This window comes from Podarcis melisellensis (genome assembly GCF_964234715.1).
Source record: "Podarcis melisellensis genome assembly, chromosome: 6".
In the NCBI taxonomy this organism is placed as follows: domain Eukaryota; kingdom Metazoa; phylum Chordata; class Lepidosauria; order Squamata; family Lacertidae; genus Podarcis; species Podarcis melisellensis.
Window position 1 is genome coordinate 16753827 of NC_138538.1, and position 18815 is coordinate 16772641.

The following is an 18815-nucleotide window of genomic DNA, read 5'->3' on the forward strand; positions in this document are numbered from 1 at the left end:
TGAACCGAGATGCTGTTATCCTTTGCAATTTGCACATCCCTGGATTTTGTGATGGCATTCTCCAACCAAAAAATGCATACAAAATGCCTATGTAAGGGGAAACATTATTGAAAACAATGTACAAAAATGCACTCTATTAGAATGCTTAATAGTGAAGATATCTATATTAGGCAAAAACTGCAGGTGAATTTTCATGAAGACATATATGCTGCTGGAAATGTGACAAAATGAAGACGAGACAAGCTGCAACTGTCTATCCTTACTTGGGAGTAATCCATTGAATTCTGTGTGACTTAATTCTGGAGTAAACAGACAGAGGGCCAGACTGCTAGGTGTAAAGTGCACTTCTCAGGAATGATAATCAAAGAGAAATTAATATATCTCTAACACTCCACACCCTGAACATATTACTCTATTTAGGATTGGTAGCAGTTGTGTTGCTTATCTGCTAAATTCCCGCATCAGAAGCATGTTTTGCTGGTTATTTCCCTATATTCAAACAGATGTCTTTTTTTGCGACAGAATCCAAATTATTTGCCAATGGGCAGAGCTTTTTTTCCAAACAAAACTCATATTCGTCACCTCTCCATTAGGTTCTATTGCCATTATAAGAGAACAAGGGAGGCGTTCCTGGTGAGTTCTGGCACCTCTTTTTCTAGAAAAATAGCTCTGCCAATGTTCATAACGTTAACAAACATAAACACGGTAAAAATAAAACAAATCAAATGAAATCTACTCTTGGGGATGGGGAGAATGCAAAAATATTCCCCACCATACTTTTCCATTAAATTTTTTTTTTTAATACAAAGTATGTGGAATTCCAAATTATGGACTAACAATAGGTCCATACCAGTCCCTGTGAGGGAAATAACAGGCCCAGATATCCTATTGCAGCAGCAGGTCTGCCAAACTGTATGTCCGGAAATCTACTATTTAAAATGAATTCAATCAGAGTGTGTTTTCATTGCTTTTTTCATTGGCTTTTTTAATGGCAGTGTTTTACAGGGTAAGTGTCCAAAGGCAGCGTCATTACCTTTGTACTAAGGGACCCTTGTGCAGCTGTGCGCTGCAATTTGGATATTCTCAATAGCACTAGAACTGTAATCGTTCCACTTAGCCAAATCCTGAAGTCAGTTTGTTATTAAAAATGCTACACATTTATAGCACTGGAGCATTCCGCTGCAATGGGGGAGCAGTTAGCATGCTTCTGTTTCTCGGTGAGTTGCCAGCTTATCGGCCCCTGCTCATGTGGTCGTAATTGCAGGCAAGAAGATTCTCACACCCCTGCTGTGACTTCTGCAAGATCAAGCTGTTCTTAAAAGGCAGAGGAGCAGGCTGGGCCATTTTTGGTCTGGTCAGTTGGCAACCCTGCAGGTCACTGCCTACACAGCATGCATCACTGGCTGTGATTCTCGTGCCAGCAGCTGTGAACAGACTTATCAAGGTCAGCTTGGGAAGCTGTGCTATCCTTGCACTAAAATAGTGATACAGTCCACCATGGCAAGAAGCACTTTTTGTGTGTGTATTTTTATTAAAGATTTTCTTGATTTACAGATGTGTAATGTCTCTCTCTTGTATTTTTTCCATGTAACATTTTTACAAATCAGTTTCATTTGTTGAGACATTAGGAAGAAAAGGGGGGAAGAGGTGGAGGGGGGAAAGGTGAGTGGCGGTGGGGTCGGGTGGCGATGTTTCTATTTTGCTTAATATATGCAGGGTTTGGTGTCAACGTTGCTTATGCAGGTTCTCTGCTGTTCACTTGTGTTCCTTTGGTGATGAGAGAGGTTGGGGTTGGCCTAGGGTGTGGCTGTTTGTTTGGGATTGGCTGTGGTGATCTTTGTTTTCATGTGTGAGTGGGGTAGGTGGGTGTTTTGGATCAGGTTAGCCATATTGATTTGTATGCTGTTGGTGGATTATTGTTGGGCTGTGTATGTGATAAAGGGGAGCCTTTATCACATCTTCTGTTTGTCCCCATGTCAGTTTCAGTTTATTGGTTAATTTTTCTAGTAAGGCTTTTCCCCATACTATTTGGTACCATTGGTCCATGCTTACTCCTGACAGGTCTTTCCAGTAAAGAAGCACGTTTCCACGTGGCTGTCTAAGTACTATCACTCAGGAGCCTATTGCCCTTTCACTGTTGTAGGATTTACGTACAGTGGTACCTCATGTTGTGTAACCTCCAGGTTGTGGAATCTTCAGGTTACGGCCACGGCAAATCCGGAAGTGTATACTTCCAGGTTTTGCTGCTTGCGCATGCACAGAAGTGCTTTATCGTGCCGCGTGCATGCGCAGAAACGGCGCCTCTAGTCACAGATTTTTTGGGGGGTGCATGGCACCCCAAAACAAATTAAATCCATAACCAGAAGTACCACTGTCTAAGCTAAACAAGCTATAGCATAGGACCCCACTCTCTTAGGGCCCCCCCAAAAAATAAAGGAAAAAAACCACCGGATGTACATTTCCAAAATATAAGATAAAAAACAAATAAAATAAAACCTACATACAGCAGCAGTGTTTTGCGTAAGCTCCTATGATGTAAGTAATGGGCCCCGCCTGCTAGCCTGCTCCCTAAAATATCACTAGTTTGCTCATTTCTATATAAAGAGTGCCTACATTCTGCATGTGCAAATGGTTTTAGATACTGCTCAGGTTCATAAATTAGCATATAGCATATATTCAGCTCAAGAAAAAACAGTGACAATTTGTTGTTGACAAAGGACAGCTGGACATTTAATGGGCCCCATTACCTTCAGTAGCTGAGAGCCTCATCAAACCTAAATCCATCCCTGCTTGTATCAGAACTCCAACACAGAACAGCGAAGCACATCATTTCTCTCTTTGGGGCAAATGGTTCTCTCACCAAGGATGTTTCCAGACAGGTAAATACCATGGGATTGATGCTCCTCATGCAAGCTTTTTTTTTTTTTTTCAGCATCCATATGATGACATCAGCATCAAAATACTACCCATATCTCCCCTGCCGCTCCCGCCCCCGCTCAATTTAATCCAGATTTACTCTTTCTGGAGGAAATCTGGTTGGTAAGAAGACTCCCTATTGCCAGCCAACCGTTTGCAGTATCTCAGTGACCAATTTGCAAACTAAACACCTCAACAATATCCCCCCATATTTATTCCAGTGTAAGAAGGAGCCTACTTCATGTGCATATCTGCCTTTGCAGGTATGAATTGGATTGCTCACTGAAATGAAGAGAGAGCCCTTGAACTGGAGAAGCTCCTTCTTCTCATCAGAACATGCCTGAATCTTGGGGTTGGGATGATTGCACCATAAATTCCATTCAACAGCTGTAATACATACAGATGTTGTGCTGGCTTTTACACCGTTGATGTGTAAGTTTCACAACTAATTGCATATGCTGGAATGCAGCAGGGCAAAAACTCATTCAAAATATCCAAATATCTATATATGTCTTTGTTCCCAGACAACAGAAATTATTTGTAGAGCACTCACCCAGTCCTTCTGAATGCAAGTCCTTCAGAGTTTAGGCTGCAATCCTATACTCCTAGTATTGTGCTGTTAGAGTTGCAATCTTCAGCACACCTAAAGGTAAAGGTACCCCTGACCGTTAGGTCCAGTCGCGGACAACTCTGGGGTTGCGCGCTCATCTCGCTCTATAGGCCGAGGGAGCCGGCATTTGTCTGCAGACAGCTTCTGGGTCATGTGGCCAGCATGACTAAGCCATTTCTGGCGAACCAACAGTGCACGGAAACGCCGTTTACCTTCCCGCCGAAGTGGTACCTATTTATCTACTTGCACTTTGATGTGCTTTTGAACTGCTAGGTGGGCAGGAGTTGGGACTGAACAGCAGGAGCTCACCCCATCGCGGGGATTCGAACCGCCAACCTTCTGATCGGCAAGCCCTAGGCTCTGTGGTTTAGACCACAGCGCCACCTGCGTCCATTTCAGCACACCTGCTAGGAAGTAAATTCCCTCCATCTCAATGAAATGTTCCTCTGCCGCAACAGTTTATTTGGGCTATCAGATGCTTGTTACTAATTTAAAAACGTAAGATGTCAGGTTTTGGAGTTAAGCAGGCTTTATTTATTATGCATCAGACTAATAGTATATTCATAAATGCTAGATGTAAGTGTATTCTTGAATTATTTGCCCCCTGTTTCAGGATTGAAAATGAGCAGCTTGCTACAAATGGGTCTGTGTGTTTTCTCTCTCCTTCTTAAAAAGAAAAGACAACGCTGTGCTAAAAACGGTTCTGGTAACAATGGGAGCTGTGTGGCACTTCAATTCATGCCTGGTGTGGGGTTCTAACGGCAGCACCTTGAAAGGAAGAGGAATTGCCTTGCAAGCATATGAAACCACACCAGAATAAGCAGGGCATGTTCAATTCAAGTCAATATGGGGCTCTATTCATTTCTCCAATATAATGTGCACTGTATTGAGCAATGTGTGTATAATGCTATGAGCTAAGCAACATGTATCTGATTACAAAGGAAAGGACTGTGTAAATATTCAAAAGGGCAGTTAAGACTAGCCAGAATAATTAAAGAGTGAGACTTTTCCATACGTTTATATGTGACAAAGGAATTTATTGTTACACAAATGAATCTATGATGCCATATGTTTATCTAGAATAATGACTACATAACCAATGTTATCTCCCCGCCTCCCCTTTTTTTCTTTTGGAATACAGGCTTTCAGTGTATTGTATAGACTTTGGTCTACTCAACCATTGAGTGTTACCTTCTGGCTGCAGAGAATTCACGTTTTGAACAGGAAGAGGACCATAAAAGACAAATAGCCAGTGCATATAGGGTTGGCAGAGGGTGCCAGCAACTGCACCTTGGAGTCTAGGCGACCGTTACTTGCATCTAGGGTGATCAGATGCAAAAAAAAGGACAAGGTTCCTGCACCTTTAATAGTAGAGAAGAAGGAGGAACTTCAGCAGGTGTATAAGTTAACAAATTAAACCCGTTGCCATTCTCTCCCTTACGCAACCATTAAAAAAGCAGAGTCTTGTCCCCTTTTGCATCTTCCCGGGGTTCTCAGGCTCTTAATCAGCACACAGATTAGGCATGCAGGAGCTATTATAGCAAGGTAAGCTTCAACATTGACACCTAAGTAAAGCTCCTTGGGATGCTCCATAGAAGAGGGGAGAGGGGAAGTGAGACATGCATCTCCTCTCCCTGTGCTTCCAGGGGCTGGACAGAGAAAAGCGATGGAATGCATTTCTCCCTTTAGAACAGAGGGGGCCCTCTAGATGTTGCTGGACTACAACGCTATCATCACTGTGGGAGGATGAGCGCTGGAGTCCAGCAATCCTGGAGGGCTGCGGGTTCCCCATCCTCGCTTCAGGAAGACCCCAGAAGTGTAGGGAGATGAAATGCAAGTGTCTCGTTTTTACCATTTTTAATTTTTAACTTCAGACATAAAAAAGCAGTATAAAACTTTATAAATAGGATAAGGAACTCCTGCTTCCCATCTCTCATGCCTCTTTGAACTATCTGGTGTGGATTTCTAGCCTACCTTGTTTTTCTGCCTGCTTAGCACCTGCTTGTTGTGGTGCGGGGACCCCCTGGAACAGTTTCCTCTTCCTCATTGAGCTCTTTCCCCTCAAAAGGCTGCTTGGATGTAGGCATATTTTTTTTTTGTATCTTTACAACCTTTGGGAGCTCATTTGCAGAGAGTCCCTTTACAAGAGAGTATGATCCCTTGGCGTCCTGGTAAGCCATGGGACCACATGAAGCTGCCTTGTGACGAATTGGACCATTGTTCCATCTAACCCCAGTACTCATGGAGACTAACAGTGATTGAACATGGTATGCACCCAGCGACTGTGCTTTGGACATCCCACCTTACATTGCATCAGAACAAATAAGGAGGCTGTTGGAGGTCTCACAGGACAAAAGGTTATAGACTGGGATTGCTAGCCTGTTGTCCCCCAGATGTTGTTGCACTCCAGCTCCCATCAGTCTCAGCCGGCATGGTCAATGGTTGGGGTGATGGGAGATGTAGTTGAGCAACATCGGGGGGGGGGGGGAGGTATCACAGGTTAGCCTCCTCTGATTTAAACAGACCTGATGCACAATCAAATGGGCAGTGTAAGGAGAAGCAGTGAAAGAGGTCCTTGAAACCATAAGGAAATCATCATCAAATGTGACAATCCATGTGAAAACACATGACAACGCCATCCGAGTTGCTGTGACTCCCACTCCTCTGTGCAGATTATGGGACAAAAGGGTGATACAGATGCTTAAAATATTACAAGCAAATACAATTTCAATAGAAGCCATTAGAGTGAAGTGTTCGTCATGCTTTGCTTTTCAAATGCAAGATTAATGGACTGGATAGCTAAGTGGGAACATAGTGTCAACAGCAAACGAGGTTGCCAATTTTTTTCTTGGCAGCAGTTCCTGTGCCTTTAACAGCAGCATGGCTGAGCAAAATGCAAAAAAAAGCAAAGTTTTTCCCATCATGGAAGCAGTTGCACCTCTTAAATTTGTCCCATCATGCAGCAGTTACAGGCAGAGGAGCCACTGTCCGGAAAGAAATGGGCATCCTGGAAAACACAATTGTTTAAAGAAAGCCGAAGTGCTTTGAGAGCCTTCCTTTGATAAACATAATATTTAAACTCATTTTGCAGTTAAGGCATGCATACCTTAGGAGTTATTCTTCATCCACTTCTGCTACAAACTGTGAATGGTGTTCTGGCGACTTGCTGTGTGTTTTGCTTAGATGAAGTTTTACTGCGTGTTTGCTCACAAATGTCCGAGAGCACAGCTTACATTTGAACTTAGAGTCTGTGTCCTCTTCTCCAGCTATTGTTTCAGGAGACCTTTGAACTGAAATTCTGGAGATTTCTTGTTCTACCTTGGTTTGCTGCTCCACAGCCAGCTTGTTCATGTCTTTCATTTGGAAACCTAGATGGGATTCTAAATGGTTGATGTACGTTGACGGGGTTCTAAACTGAGATGCACAGTCACTGCAATAAAAGATGGGGTGCCCTTTATCCATGTTTTTCAGAAACTTTGTCCCTCCAGTTTTTCTGAGTTGGTACTTGACATTTGCCAACCAATGGCTGATCGTAGTCATGGACAGTCCAGTAAATTTGGAAATCTGCATGCGTTCTTGAGGACCCAAGTCTGACAATAAATATTTACCTTCGGAAGTTTGGAAAAGGCTGGAAGCAAACTGAGCTTGCAAAATGAGGAGATGTTGAGGATTCCAGTTGGACTGCCTTCCCTTTCTTTTGTGCAACGTGGAGACTTCTGTTGAGACATCTTCAAAACGCCGGACATCCATTTCCAGTTTCATCGATGGTATTCTGGACGAGGCAGCAGGTTTTGGCGTCGTAGCTTTGGGGAGAACTTTGACCATGTCTGCAATGTCAGACAGGGCGTGTTTCTGAGGTGGGGAAGTGCAAGATTGTGCTTGAACAGACTCTCCCTTCTTGCTTTTAGATTTGGTCAGGTCTATTGGCTGATCGCTGTTTTCGAACACATAATGCCTGGATGTAACGGTTGCAGGTTTCGTTGGTGCTGGGGTGGGAGACAGAACTGGCTTCTCCATCATGTTTAAATTAGGTTTGTGGAACATAGAGGCTGCACTTGAACTGGGGCTGGTGTTGGACTGAGGTCTCAAAGGCTCGTTGGCTTTGCCCAAGTGGTTATTCAGCACAGACTGCAGAGCACTCAGAGGGTTTAGACAAGGCAGCTCAGAGGAGTGGTTAGAAGTAGTGCACCCATTGGTAAGAGCTGATGGTGCTGATTCCTTTGAATTTGTTTTGTCTTTCTCCTCCTCATCTTTTGCCTTGTCCTCTTCTTTCAAAGGACTTGGCTCTGGCTTCTTAGGCTCTACACACACCTCAACTTGAGGGGGAGAGTGACCTTCATTTTGACAGGCAGGAGCTGCATCCACAACTTTGTTGCCCTCTTTAACATGGTCCTTTTGTGCTTCCTTTTTGGTGTCTCCTTCCTTCTTCACTTGAGTGCATTGGGCCATGTTAGCTGAGATAGGAACCAGAGGCATTACTTTCCATTTTGGAGCAATAGGCCTCAGCTTATTTGTGACCGTTGGCCTAACTTGCAGCACCTGGGACCCCACTGGTAAGGAAGGCTTTGCTCCTTCTGAAAGCTGATAAGCTGCATGGATACTAGGATACGCACTCCAGCTGGGTGCTCCATTTTGAGCTTTATTGATGGCAGTGGTGACCGTGTTTTCCAAAGACTTCAAAATGTCTCCACCACCTTTGGAAGCATCTTCCAGGTCTTCCTCCCGAAGATACTGGTATTTTATCGTAGGGTCCAGCGGTTTCTGAAGAGTGTCTTCATAGTCTTCGTTCTTCACCGCTTTCTCGTCTTTGCTCACTTCCTCCATTTTGTTTTGCTTCCTTTCTTTCTTGAGCTCCAAAGCAGGAGCTGCAGAATCCGTCGACGCGTTGCTGGAGGGCTTCACGTGCAGACCATCGCCGCCAGCTGGCGCTTCAGAAAGCGACTGCATCTTCTCCACAGCCAGCGGATCCAAAACAAGCTGCTTTCCTTTCTTGGAGGCCGAGCTTGTGACCTTCAAGAAGTGGCCCGTCACCATCATGTGCGTGGTGAGCTGCTGCAACGTGTCGTGCGAGCTCCCGCATTCCATGCACTTGAGGATCTGTGATTTGCACGCCTCGAACTGCCACGTGTAGCTGGCTCCGTTTTGGTAGCCGTAGCGGTTGTTAGAGGATAGCTGCAGGTTTGCATTCTTCTGGGAAGAAAAGGTCTCTGCAAACGACCCCGTGGTTGAGTCTGGAGAACAAGGCCTGTTGACGTCAAACACACGTTTTTTAGCTGGAGTTACCATTTTGGAAGAAATGGTAGGCACCGGCTCCTTCAAAGGCACTTTTTGGTAGTGTTTTGTTTTTATCATGTGGACGCTTAGATCTTGAAGGGAATCGAAGGAGTCGCCGCAGAACATGCACTTCAGGACTTTCTGGGCATCTTCCTTATCCATGTCCTGAAAGGCCCTTTTGCGGGGCTTGGAGTAGCTGGCAGGCCTGTGCTTGTCTTTCTTATGGTTGTCATCTTGATAATGACCACTTTCGTTCATGTGGACAGTCAGCTCCACCAGGGTGTCATAGGCAGCACTGCACTGCCTGCACCGAAACCTACTGGCGCCGGTGAATACAGTCCCACACATTTTGCTGCTTTGCCTGTAGAGCTGGACTGAGCTGAAAAGGTTTGGTTTGGAGACAGGCCGCGCTGGTAAGCTCTGCTGCAGGCTCTTGGTCAGTGCGTCTTGGTGCCAATCAAAGTCACTTTTGCTTGCCCCGTTCCTGTTGTCGCAGCCCCTCTTATCCGAGTTGGACAGCTTGAGTCCGAGTCCTAGACCTGTCCAGTAAGAATCTGAAAGGATGTTGGCGTATACCGCTGTCATTTTATCCATGCAGCTATGTGCTTCGCTGGGAAGTTTGGGGTGGGCATTGGCTTTGGGGTCTTGCGGCTCTCTAGAACAAAGGCTTTTAATATCCGCCACCTGGTCACTCGCATCACTTAACAGGGATTCGTTTTCAACATCCTGATTAGAGATGTGACTTACTGGAGAGTTCTGGTAGCTAAAGCCACCTTTTGGGTCAGGGCCTGCATCACGTTCTTCATCTGTGCCAGGGTCATTGCTGCCCTGAAGACGAGCTGTCGAGTTGCTCTCGTCATCATCCTCTTCCTCCTCTTTTACGTCTTCCTCCTCTTTCAAATCATCATCTTGGACGTAACCTGAAAAGGAACGTCGATACATGAAACATCAGCATAAGTAAGAACACTGCACAAAATCAGAACATGGGAAGTCACCCAAAAATGTTTAATTTGGAACGGAATAATTGTCTTTTTTAATTGTATTATGATTTGGTATTGTATTAATGTGGCTCATACTGGATTATTATTAATGAAAAATTAATAAAAATTATTATAAAAAAAGAACACTGCACATTCATTTCTCTACTTCTGGCATTTGCTTTTCCCTACTGGATTTGGGTTTAACCTTCTGCTTTATGGACTGTTAGCGCAAGGAGTGAAAAAGCTGGCAAAGCTTGTTGGTTTTTATTGGCAGATGATCATAATTCTTTGTAACTTCTAGAGATTTTGAGTTAATAATTTTCCTGTTGCAACAGTATAGCTCTAACCACCCCTTAATGGAACAGTTAGAAAATTAATATGTGAGATCATTTTAAGACCCATTAAAATGATGCCCTCAAATGGATATCAACCCGCTCCAGAAAATGACAACTGGCCCAAGGAAAAGAGGTAAAGTCTCTGATTTTCTTGTTTCTATGGGTTATGTAAAGGTAAAACAATGTTATGCCATTTGATGATCTTAATAAAACATTTCAGGATGTTCAGAAAAAATGAAACTAATGTAATTCTGGCCCCTTACTCAGGAGGAAGTCTACCTATATTTGTGGTACTAAATGTACATAACATAGAGACATGTGTGACATGCATAATCTATTAATCCTTATTAAAATATGCTGAAAACATTCCTAAATGGGTAAACTAGAATAATATTTTCTATGCCAGTGTACAGATTTTCTCTTTTTTAAAACCTTGTACCGCCAGTAATCTATTTTAACATCACAGCCCATAATCCAAATAAAGGGATTCTGACATTTTTATGCAGACAGCGTAAAGTTTCTGATCAATTCATGGAGATAAAAATTTACAACTCCACACCTCCTGCTGAATGGAGAATAATTTTGGTTACGCAAATGGCCTTGGGTACATCCAGTTGACATGGCATTTGAATAAATGACAGTGCTTGCATTGTATCAAGATGGAGAAGCTTTGGAGACACATAGTGAATATGGACAGCTCAGCCATCTATTAGACATGGACATATACTGATCTACCTTATATGATGTTAGAACTAGACTAGGTTAGTTGTCTTTAGTTTCCATTTATTTCAATGGGAGCTAAGTTAAGTCATGGCTAAGTCAAATTTAAACACAAATCTATCTACTCTTACTAGCTCAAAATGCTCCAAGGCCATTCCTTTTCTCAATTTGGATTGAAGCTGCTTTAGGGAAAAGCACATCAAAATGCAGTATTTCACAGGACATAACAGGATAGATATGGATTGTAACAAATATTTGTGTGTACACTACCACCCAAACCAACAATGAGAGCACACTGGATGCTGTGTACACAACGGGAGTGTGTACACAGCCTATCTCGCAGTGGTGTTCTAAGGCGGGGGAGGGCAGACGTCAGGCTTGTGGGATCTACTTTTTTTGTATTTAGAACTTAGAACTGGAGCCAGGTGTGAAAGACACACAGTAAGAGTTAAAGAACATAATAGCTCTGAGCAGCTGCTGCATGAACACATAGATTAGTTTTGAGCATCAGAACCAAACCAAGTTCACAGTCCTTTGACCCAAGAATCTGTTCCTGATGACCCCAAGCTTTCTTCAACCGTCTAATTTTGGGGGAAGATCATTGTGTTGTTGCCATTGTTAAGACAGTTTTCAGATCTACTGAAAGCCACCCTGAGATCTATCGCTAGATCCTGTTCCAGCTTTTTCCCACCCCTGTTTAGAACAGTCTTAGTTTTAGGCAGAATTTCTTCCCCACCTTTGTTACATCAGGCCCAACTTAAACGATACTTTAGTTCAGGGGTAACTATTCCAGCTGTTGTGGGTGACAACGGCCATGAGCCACAATTGCCATGTTCAGTGGTAAAAGGACTGGTGGAAGTTGCCGTATACGATCTATGGAGGGCACCATCTTGACTACTCTTGCCTTAATGAGGCTGAAGCTGTGGCTAGGTAAAGGTAAAGGGACCCCTGATCATTAGGTCCAGTCGAGACCGACTCTGGGGTTGTGGTGCTTATCTCGCTTTATTGGCTGAGGGAGCCGGTGTACAGCTTCCAGGTCATGTGGCATGACTAAGCCATTTCTGGCGAACCAGAGCAATGCATGGAAATGCCGTTTACCTTCCCGTCAGAGCGGTACCTATTTATCTACTTGCACTTTGACATGCTTTCGAACTGCTAGGTTGGCAGGAGCAGGGACTGAACAACGGGAGCTCACCCCGTTGTGGGGTTTCGAACCGCCAACCTTCTGATTGGCAAGTCCTAGGCTCTGTGGTTTAACCCACAGCGCCACCCGCATCCCTGTAGCTGTGGCTACGGCTACTACCATGCTAAAGTTGCTTATGGAAATCACACTCCATGTGGTTCTTGCAGGTAGCAAGTTTCAGAACTGCACCCATAGCAAACCCCCCTAACCTGTCAGCCATCAGGGGCGTGTGGTTCAGAACCAGGCAAGATGGCGGCATCACATTGGCAGGAGTTTGAATTCTCCCAGTGGCCCTGTCTTCTGGATTTTGGAATTGCACCCTGAAATCTATCTTTGAGGCCATACTGATTTTACTTTTATGGGGGAAATAAAAGCCATTTCTCCCTCCAATTTGCTGTTCCCTTCCCATCATGGTATTGCATATCCTCTTAGACGGTCTGACTGATAGAAGTAAGTTACAACCCCTCCCCCACGGCACAGAGAACATTTTCTACTTAATTAGGCTTTGACATGTTTACTATAACCTTTACAGAAGAAGAACTCGTGCTGAGAGGTCCTTCCCTCTTTTGAGACTGCTTGTTTGTTGGCATCGAAATTGGGAAGGCAGCGGATTGGAAAGCACCATCAAAGTTCAGCCATCAGATGGTGAATCCCATTTGAATAATGCTTAAAAATGCCAATAACCTTTAACCAGCAACAAAAAAGGAATGGAAAAGAAAGAAAGAGAAAAGGCAAAAAGAGAAGTGTGCTATTTAATAACATGTATTTAAAAGCACTCACGTTTTCCTAAACCAATCATTTGTTTTGGGCATTTTCTTTAAGACAGCCAAAGCCCTTTAAAATGCAGATACTCAGGGTGCCTTAATGAATGCGCGTCGCATCCTCCCTGCGATTTCCATAAGAAGGTTTCACCATATGTAAATCTTCATATAAATTGAAACGCAGGAGATTAATTCATCAAAATGCTTGATTAGCAGGAGAGATTCTAGTAGAGCAACATACATATTTTTTATTTATTATTATTATTATTTACATATATCTACATATGTCAGCCACATGGTGGCAACCCTAAGTAACAAATTAAGGCCATTATACGCAATCAGTTTATTGCCCCAAAATGTCTTGATCAGGTGGGTGTAGAAATAAGATTCCAGATGTGTTTCGTTCCTCTGGATGGGCTAAGAGGCACTGTACCCAGTGCGGCAGATGCAAGATGCATATTACAAACCACCAGTAAACTGACAACCCCCTAACGAAATAAGGGCAGTGTGGGCAGGGAGACAGCAAAATACTCTTTACAAAAAATAAAAAAGCCTAAGAGTTCTAGGCTGGATTAAAAGTTTGGAGAAATCCAAGCAGCATGGATATCAAAAGTTCTCAAATGATGGTGGGACACTAGCAAGGAAGGAGACAGTCTACCCTCCGGTGGCAGGGAGTTTCAGACATCAAGCACCAGTACAGAAAAGTCCTTCTTATGCATTACTCCCAGATGTGGCTCTGAAGATGATGACACGCAGAGAAAGGTTTCATCTTAGAGTGCTGCCAGACCCATGAATTCATTTAGGTAATTTGGCCTCCTGCCATTTAGGGCTTTGAAGGTAATGGCCAGCTGTTTGAATTTCGTTCAGACCAGCAACCCTAATGAGGCTAATATCGCAAGGGATCATTTGACACCAAGGTTTTAACAGCAAGATTCCGCATTCATTGAAATTTACGAACAATCTTCAAGGGCTGCCTGGTGTGGAATGTGCTACAGTAATCCAGTTTAGCTGCAACGAATGCAACTGGGCTGGGCTACTACTGTGATGGTGCTACTCTTCCTGGTGCTACAGAACCTCCCTTCCTGGAGCCATGTAATGTGTTCAGTGTCCCACAGTTCATGCTGTTCTTTCATCCTCGGGTCTTTGTACCACATCTGTGCCACTGGTCCTGACTAAACAGCTCGTAGGATCAAGCAGTTAATCAGTTTAAATCATAGTAGTTCAGCTGAATTAGTTTACAGTTTGAGCATATAACGTTTCATTTCTGCATTTTAATGAGCAGGGCCTAATTTTTCTTCTTTGTTTTTGAAACATACACTTTTTCTGTTAGGTTAAAAAGAAAAAGAAAACACTGGCAACTGCTATTTTCAGTCATATAGACTCTCTTTTTCCACATATAGCAAGATTTCTTAAAATATATGCATACATGGCTCTTTCCAAGTCTGGAAAATTTCATTTTGGCCAAGAAATGGGACAGTGAATCATTGTCCTCCAAAATAACGCCGCTAATCCATACAAAGCCCATATGCCATCTGCATTTTTTCATTCATATATCCCAATTCCTCTTAAAATAACATTGCAACGAAAGCAATCTCACAGCGCTTGGAGGTGATCTTGTTTCCTTTGCTTGTGGAAGGAATATCTTTTTGTTGTTGTTTTTTCTCTCCCTCTTTTTGGCATGAGACTGTTTTCTTTCTTTAAAATATTTCATGCAGATAATGGATAATGACCACTTCTCTTGAAAACGTCTAACTACATTAGCTATCCAAACGCAAATCCCAACCTGGTTCATTGTTGTAGTTCATGGTTGCAGATCCATCATGTTCGTTTGCTTTTTTGGAAGAGGAGGAGTAAAGATAAACTACCTTTGGTGGAAAGCCCAATTTTAACTCTTCCGTGGCTGCAATCCTGTTCACATTAACCTGGGAGTAAGAAACCATTCAGCAGCAAAACATCCCCACTTCTATTCCAATGTGGTGTGTGTAAAATGGGATTTGGGGTAGGGTGGGGGCATTGCAGAGGTGTTTAAATTTTCCCATGTATAGAGGGACTTTTTCCCTCCCTGTCTCATTACACTGTGCACTACGGTCATTCAATGATGCTCAATGTTGAGGAATTAAGGACATATCAATCAATGGAAGGACTTTTTCATGCAGTTCAGTAGCAGTCATGGAGCAGAGGTTCTTTTTTGGGGGAGGCGGGCATTGCTTACATGGCTTCCCAAGTTCACTGCTGGTAACAGAGTGGGGGACAGGCGAGGTGGCAGGGCAGCATGAGCCCCTGCCCCACAACCTCAGGCCCCTTGCCCCTCCTGCTCCCAGTTCCCAGTAATCTCTGCTTTAGGAAGCCAGATAAGCAATGCAGCCTTACTGTGCTGGCTGCTACCAGCACTGTTAGAGTGTGGAACTCACTCCCACAAGACGTGATGATGGCCACCAATTCAGACAGCCATAAAGAGGGATCAGGCCAATTTAGGGAGGATAAGACGATCCAAGCAGAGACATCACCTTGCCAACAAAGGTCCGTATAGTTAAAGCTATGGTTTCCCCAGTAGTGATGTATGGAAGTGAGAGCTGGAGCATAAAGAAGGCTGATCGCTGAAGAATTGATGCTTTTGAATTATGGTGCTGGAGGAGACTCTTGAGACTCCCATGGACTGCAAGAAGATCAACCGTATCCATTCTTAAGGAAATCAGGCCTGAGTGCTCACTGGAAGGACAGATTGTGAAGCTGAGGCTCCAATACTTTGTCCACCTCATGAGAAGAGAAGACTCCCCGGAAAAGACCTTGATGTTGGGAAAGATTGAGGGCACAAGGAGAAGGGGATGACAGAGGATGAGATGGTTGAACAGTGTTCTTGAAGATACAAACATGAGTTTGACCAAACTGCAGGAGGCAGTGGAAGACAGGAGGGCCTGGTGTGCTCTGGTCCATGGGGTCACAAAGAGTCGGACACAACTAAACAACAAAGATGATCCATGGTCCCTAGTTTAGGCTATATACTGCCTCCCTGAGTACCAGTCACTAGGAAGAACAGCAAGAGAGGGCCATTGTGCTCATGCCCCAATTGTAGACTTTCCCAGGAGGCTCTGTTTGGGCACAATGGGAAACAATATACCGGACTAGAGAGGCTCCTAGTCTGATCTAGCAGGACTCTTCATGTGTTCTCATGAACACGGCATTGGCACTCATGAGGCTGTGCTGCAACTAGTTAGAAATTGTTTTGTGGCATGTAAACTGCTTCATGAATATCTGTCTTGAAAAAATGGTCTAGAAATGTTGCCAATGAATAACAAAAAAATAAGGTGTGAAATTCACCCTTAGGAAGCTCTAAATGGTCGGGAGCCAGACTATTTCAGCAGTCACCTCCTTCCATATAACCCGACTTGGAAAATAACAATTTTTCTTGTATGGTGTAGTGATTAGAGTGTCAGACTAAGGCCACATTCACACCATGCATGCCACATTAAACAGTCATGGCTTTCCCCAACGAATTCTGGGAGTGGTTTAACAATCAATCCCTCTTCATAGGAGAACTCTGGGGATTGTAGCTCTTTTAGGCGTCTCCTAACAGCTCTCGGCCCCCTTAGCAAACTACAGCTCCCAGAATTCTTTGGGGGAAGCCATGACTGTTTCAAGAGGTATCATAGTCCTTTAAATGTATGGTGTGAAAATGGCATTGAACTAAGGGAAACCAAAACCATATTGAGCCATGAAGCTCATTGGGTGTCCTTGGGCCAAGTCACTGTCTAGCAGCCTAATCTACCTCACAGGGTTGTTGTAAGAATAAAGTTGCAGTACACTTACTAGATGAATAGTGGCTGAAGGAAATAAAACACATAGGAGCCATTCTATCTGCCCTTTCGACAATGGAGGTGTAGCAGATAGGTACAATTGTTCTGGCTGTGATGGTCAAAATGTGGAACGACTTCATTGCGAAGGCATTTCTGGCTCCTTTTCTTGCCTGCGTTTAGGTTGGCTTTGAAAACAGATTTCTTACAGCGGATGTTTTAAAGATTTGGCTCTTACGCTGCAATCCCAGACGTGTCTATTTTAAGTCCCATTATGTTCAATAAGGCTTACCCCCAGGTAAGTGGTTATATAGAATTGTGCTGTGTGTCTATTTTATAGATGACTGCTACTTCCTGTCATTTTTTGGTTGGTGAGGCAAGACAGACACACTTGTTAACAGTTGCTAAAGTCAAGATACTTATCAGAGGTCCTGTGGCCCATTAAGTACGCCTGCCATTTGCATTATAAAGCTGGGCTCACCCCGTGAAGTTGGGGAAAGGAGGACTGCAATCTCATTTCAATTAATTAAAAAGCTTTTTAACACACTGATTAATCAGACAGCATGTTTTAGGATTGTTGTTGTTTTAAAAAAAGAATGCTAAGTATTTTTAAATATAGGTACTTATAAAAATTGCTGCCTGCAGACACCATTTTGAAAGAGGCATCACTTTCCCTCTGACACAGAATGGAAAGCCTCCTCTAAACTGGTTCCTGATAAGACTCACACATGCACCATCTAAAACAGACCTGGGGCTCTCCAGATGTTGCTCATAGTCTCTGGCCATTGGCCGTGATGACTGGGATTGATGGAATCCAACAAGATCTGAAAAGACATAGGATTCTCAGGTGGGAGATGCAAGAGCCTACAACTCTCCCCATTCACAGTTTCAATGGCCATAGATTGCATAATTAGCCAAAGGCCTCAGAGAAGAGGAATGCTTGGCTAAAGATAGGTAATGAAGGTGCCAGGCAAGCTTCCCTAGGGAGGGCATTCCACAAGCAGGGAGTCACCACAGAAAAGGCCTGTTCCCTGTTGCCACCCCCCAGAGCTCTCGTGGGGGAGGCACATGAGAAAGGGTCTCAGGTGATAATTGCAGGATCTGGGTCAGTTCAGATGGGGAGAGGTGGTCCTTGAAGTGTTGTGGTCCTCCTGCCATTTAAGGCTTTATAGGTCAAAACCAGCACTTTGAATTAGGCCCAGAAACTCATTAGCAGCCAGTGCAGTTGGGCCAGGATTGGTGTTACATGCTTAAACCATCTTGCCCCGATGACTATCTTGGCCACTGAATTCTGCATCAGCTGAAGCTTCTGAACTGTCCTCAGGGGCAGCCCCTTGTACAATGTGCTGCAGTAATCTAAGCTAGAGTGGTTACCAGAGCATAGACATCAGAAATTAGGCTATCCCTGTCCAGATAGGGCCACAGCTGGGTGACCCAGCCAAAGCTGATGGAAGACATCACTGAGCCTCAAGCAAAAGCAATGCATCCAATTTAATGTATTAAGACTTACTTGATCAACTGATTAAGGTTATTATAACCTGGGTGAAAACGGAAGCCCCTTAAACAAACCAACTCCTATCTATTCCCATGTCCAGGTACACACTCCTAAGCTATTCATTTCCAGAACTAACTCTCACGCACACTTACTGGGAAAGTAAGCTCCACTGAATTCAATGGAACTTACTTCTGAGTAGGCATGTATCCAGCTGCATTTCTGCATTTCCAACCCTCGTTAACTTGTCCTTCCCTTTATTGTCTTCCTCCACGGTCAGTGTTTAAACTGTAAGCTCTTCAGGGGCAGGGATTTTTTTTGCTGCTGCTGCTGCTGCTGTTGTTGTTCATGAAGTCCCCAGTACACTGATGCTGCAATATCAATTAATCCTAAGAGCGGCTATTGATGTGGAAGCGCCACAGTTATACTCTAGTCTGTTTTGAACCTGGTTGCACGAAGAGGTAAGGGTATGTAGTGACCTTGACTGCTGCCTCTGCCTTTTTTCCCTCCTGTTGTGGCAACTCACACCTTCCTGCTCCGTGGGTTGTGCCATGCAAAGCATTCTTGAGTCTGTTCACGCTCCACAGACAACTTATTATCCACAAGGGGGAGCCTCCAGGCAGAAGGAGAGAGAGAGAGAGAGAGAGAGAGAGAGAGAGAGAGAGAGCGCCACAACCGGGAGGCTATTCTTAATTATTATGTCCACAGGAAAACACGACAGCTGCCTGCCAGAGTCAAAGCTACAACACGGGA

The 18815-nt window shown here is 43.9% G+C and overlaps 1 protein-coding gene across 4 annotated transcripts in view; it reads right to left on the bottom strand.

Moving 5' to 3' along the window:
• The window catches only part of TSHZ2 (teashirt zinc finger homeobox 2), a 334565-nt gene that overhangs the window by 98301 nt on the left and 217449 nt on the right, over positions 1–18815 (bottom strand). For 3 of the 4 annotated variants that reach the window (XM_081916712.1, XM_081916715.1, XM_081916714.1), the window contains one exon: positions 6633–9720. In XM_081916712.1, the coding sequence (XP_081772838.1) occupies positions 6641–9720 (3080 nt within the window). In that variant the 3' untranslated portion in view covers positions 6633–6640. Of the gene's footprint in view, positions 1–4542; positions 4888–6632; positions 9721–18815 lie in introns of those variants that run through there. The other variant, XM_081916713.1, reaches the window with a different exon arrangement.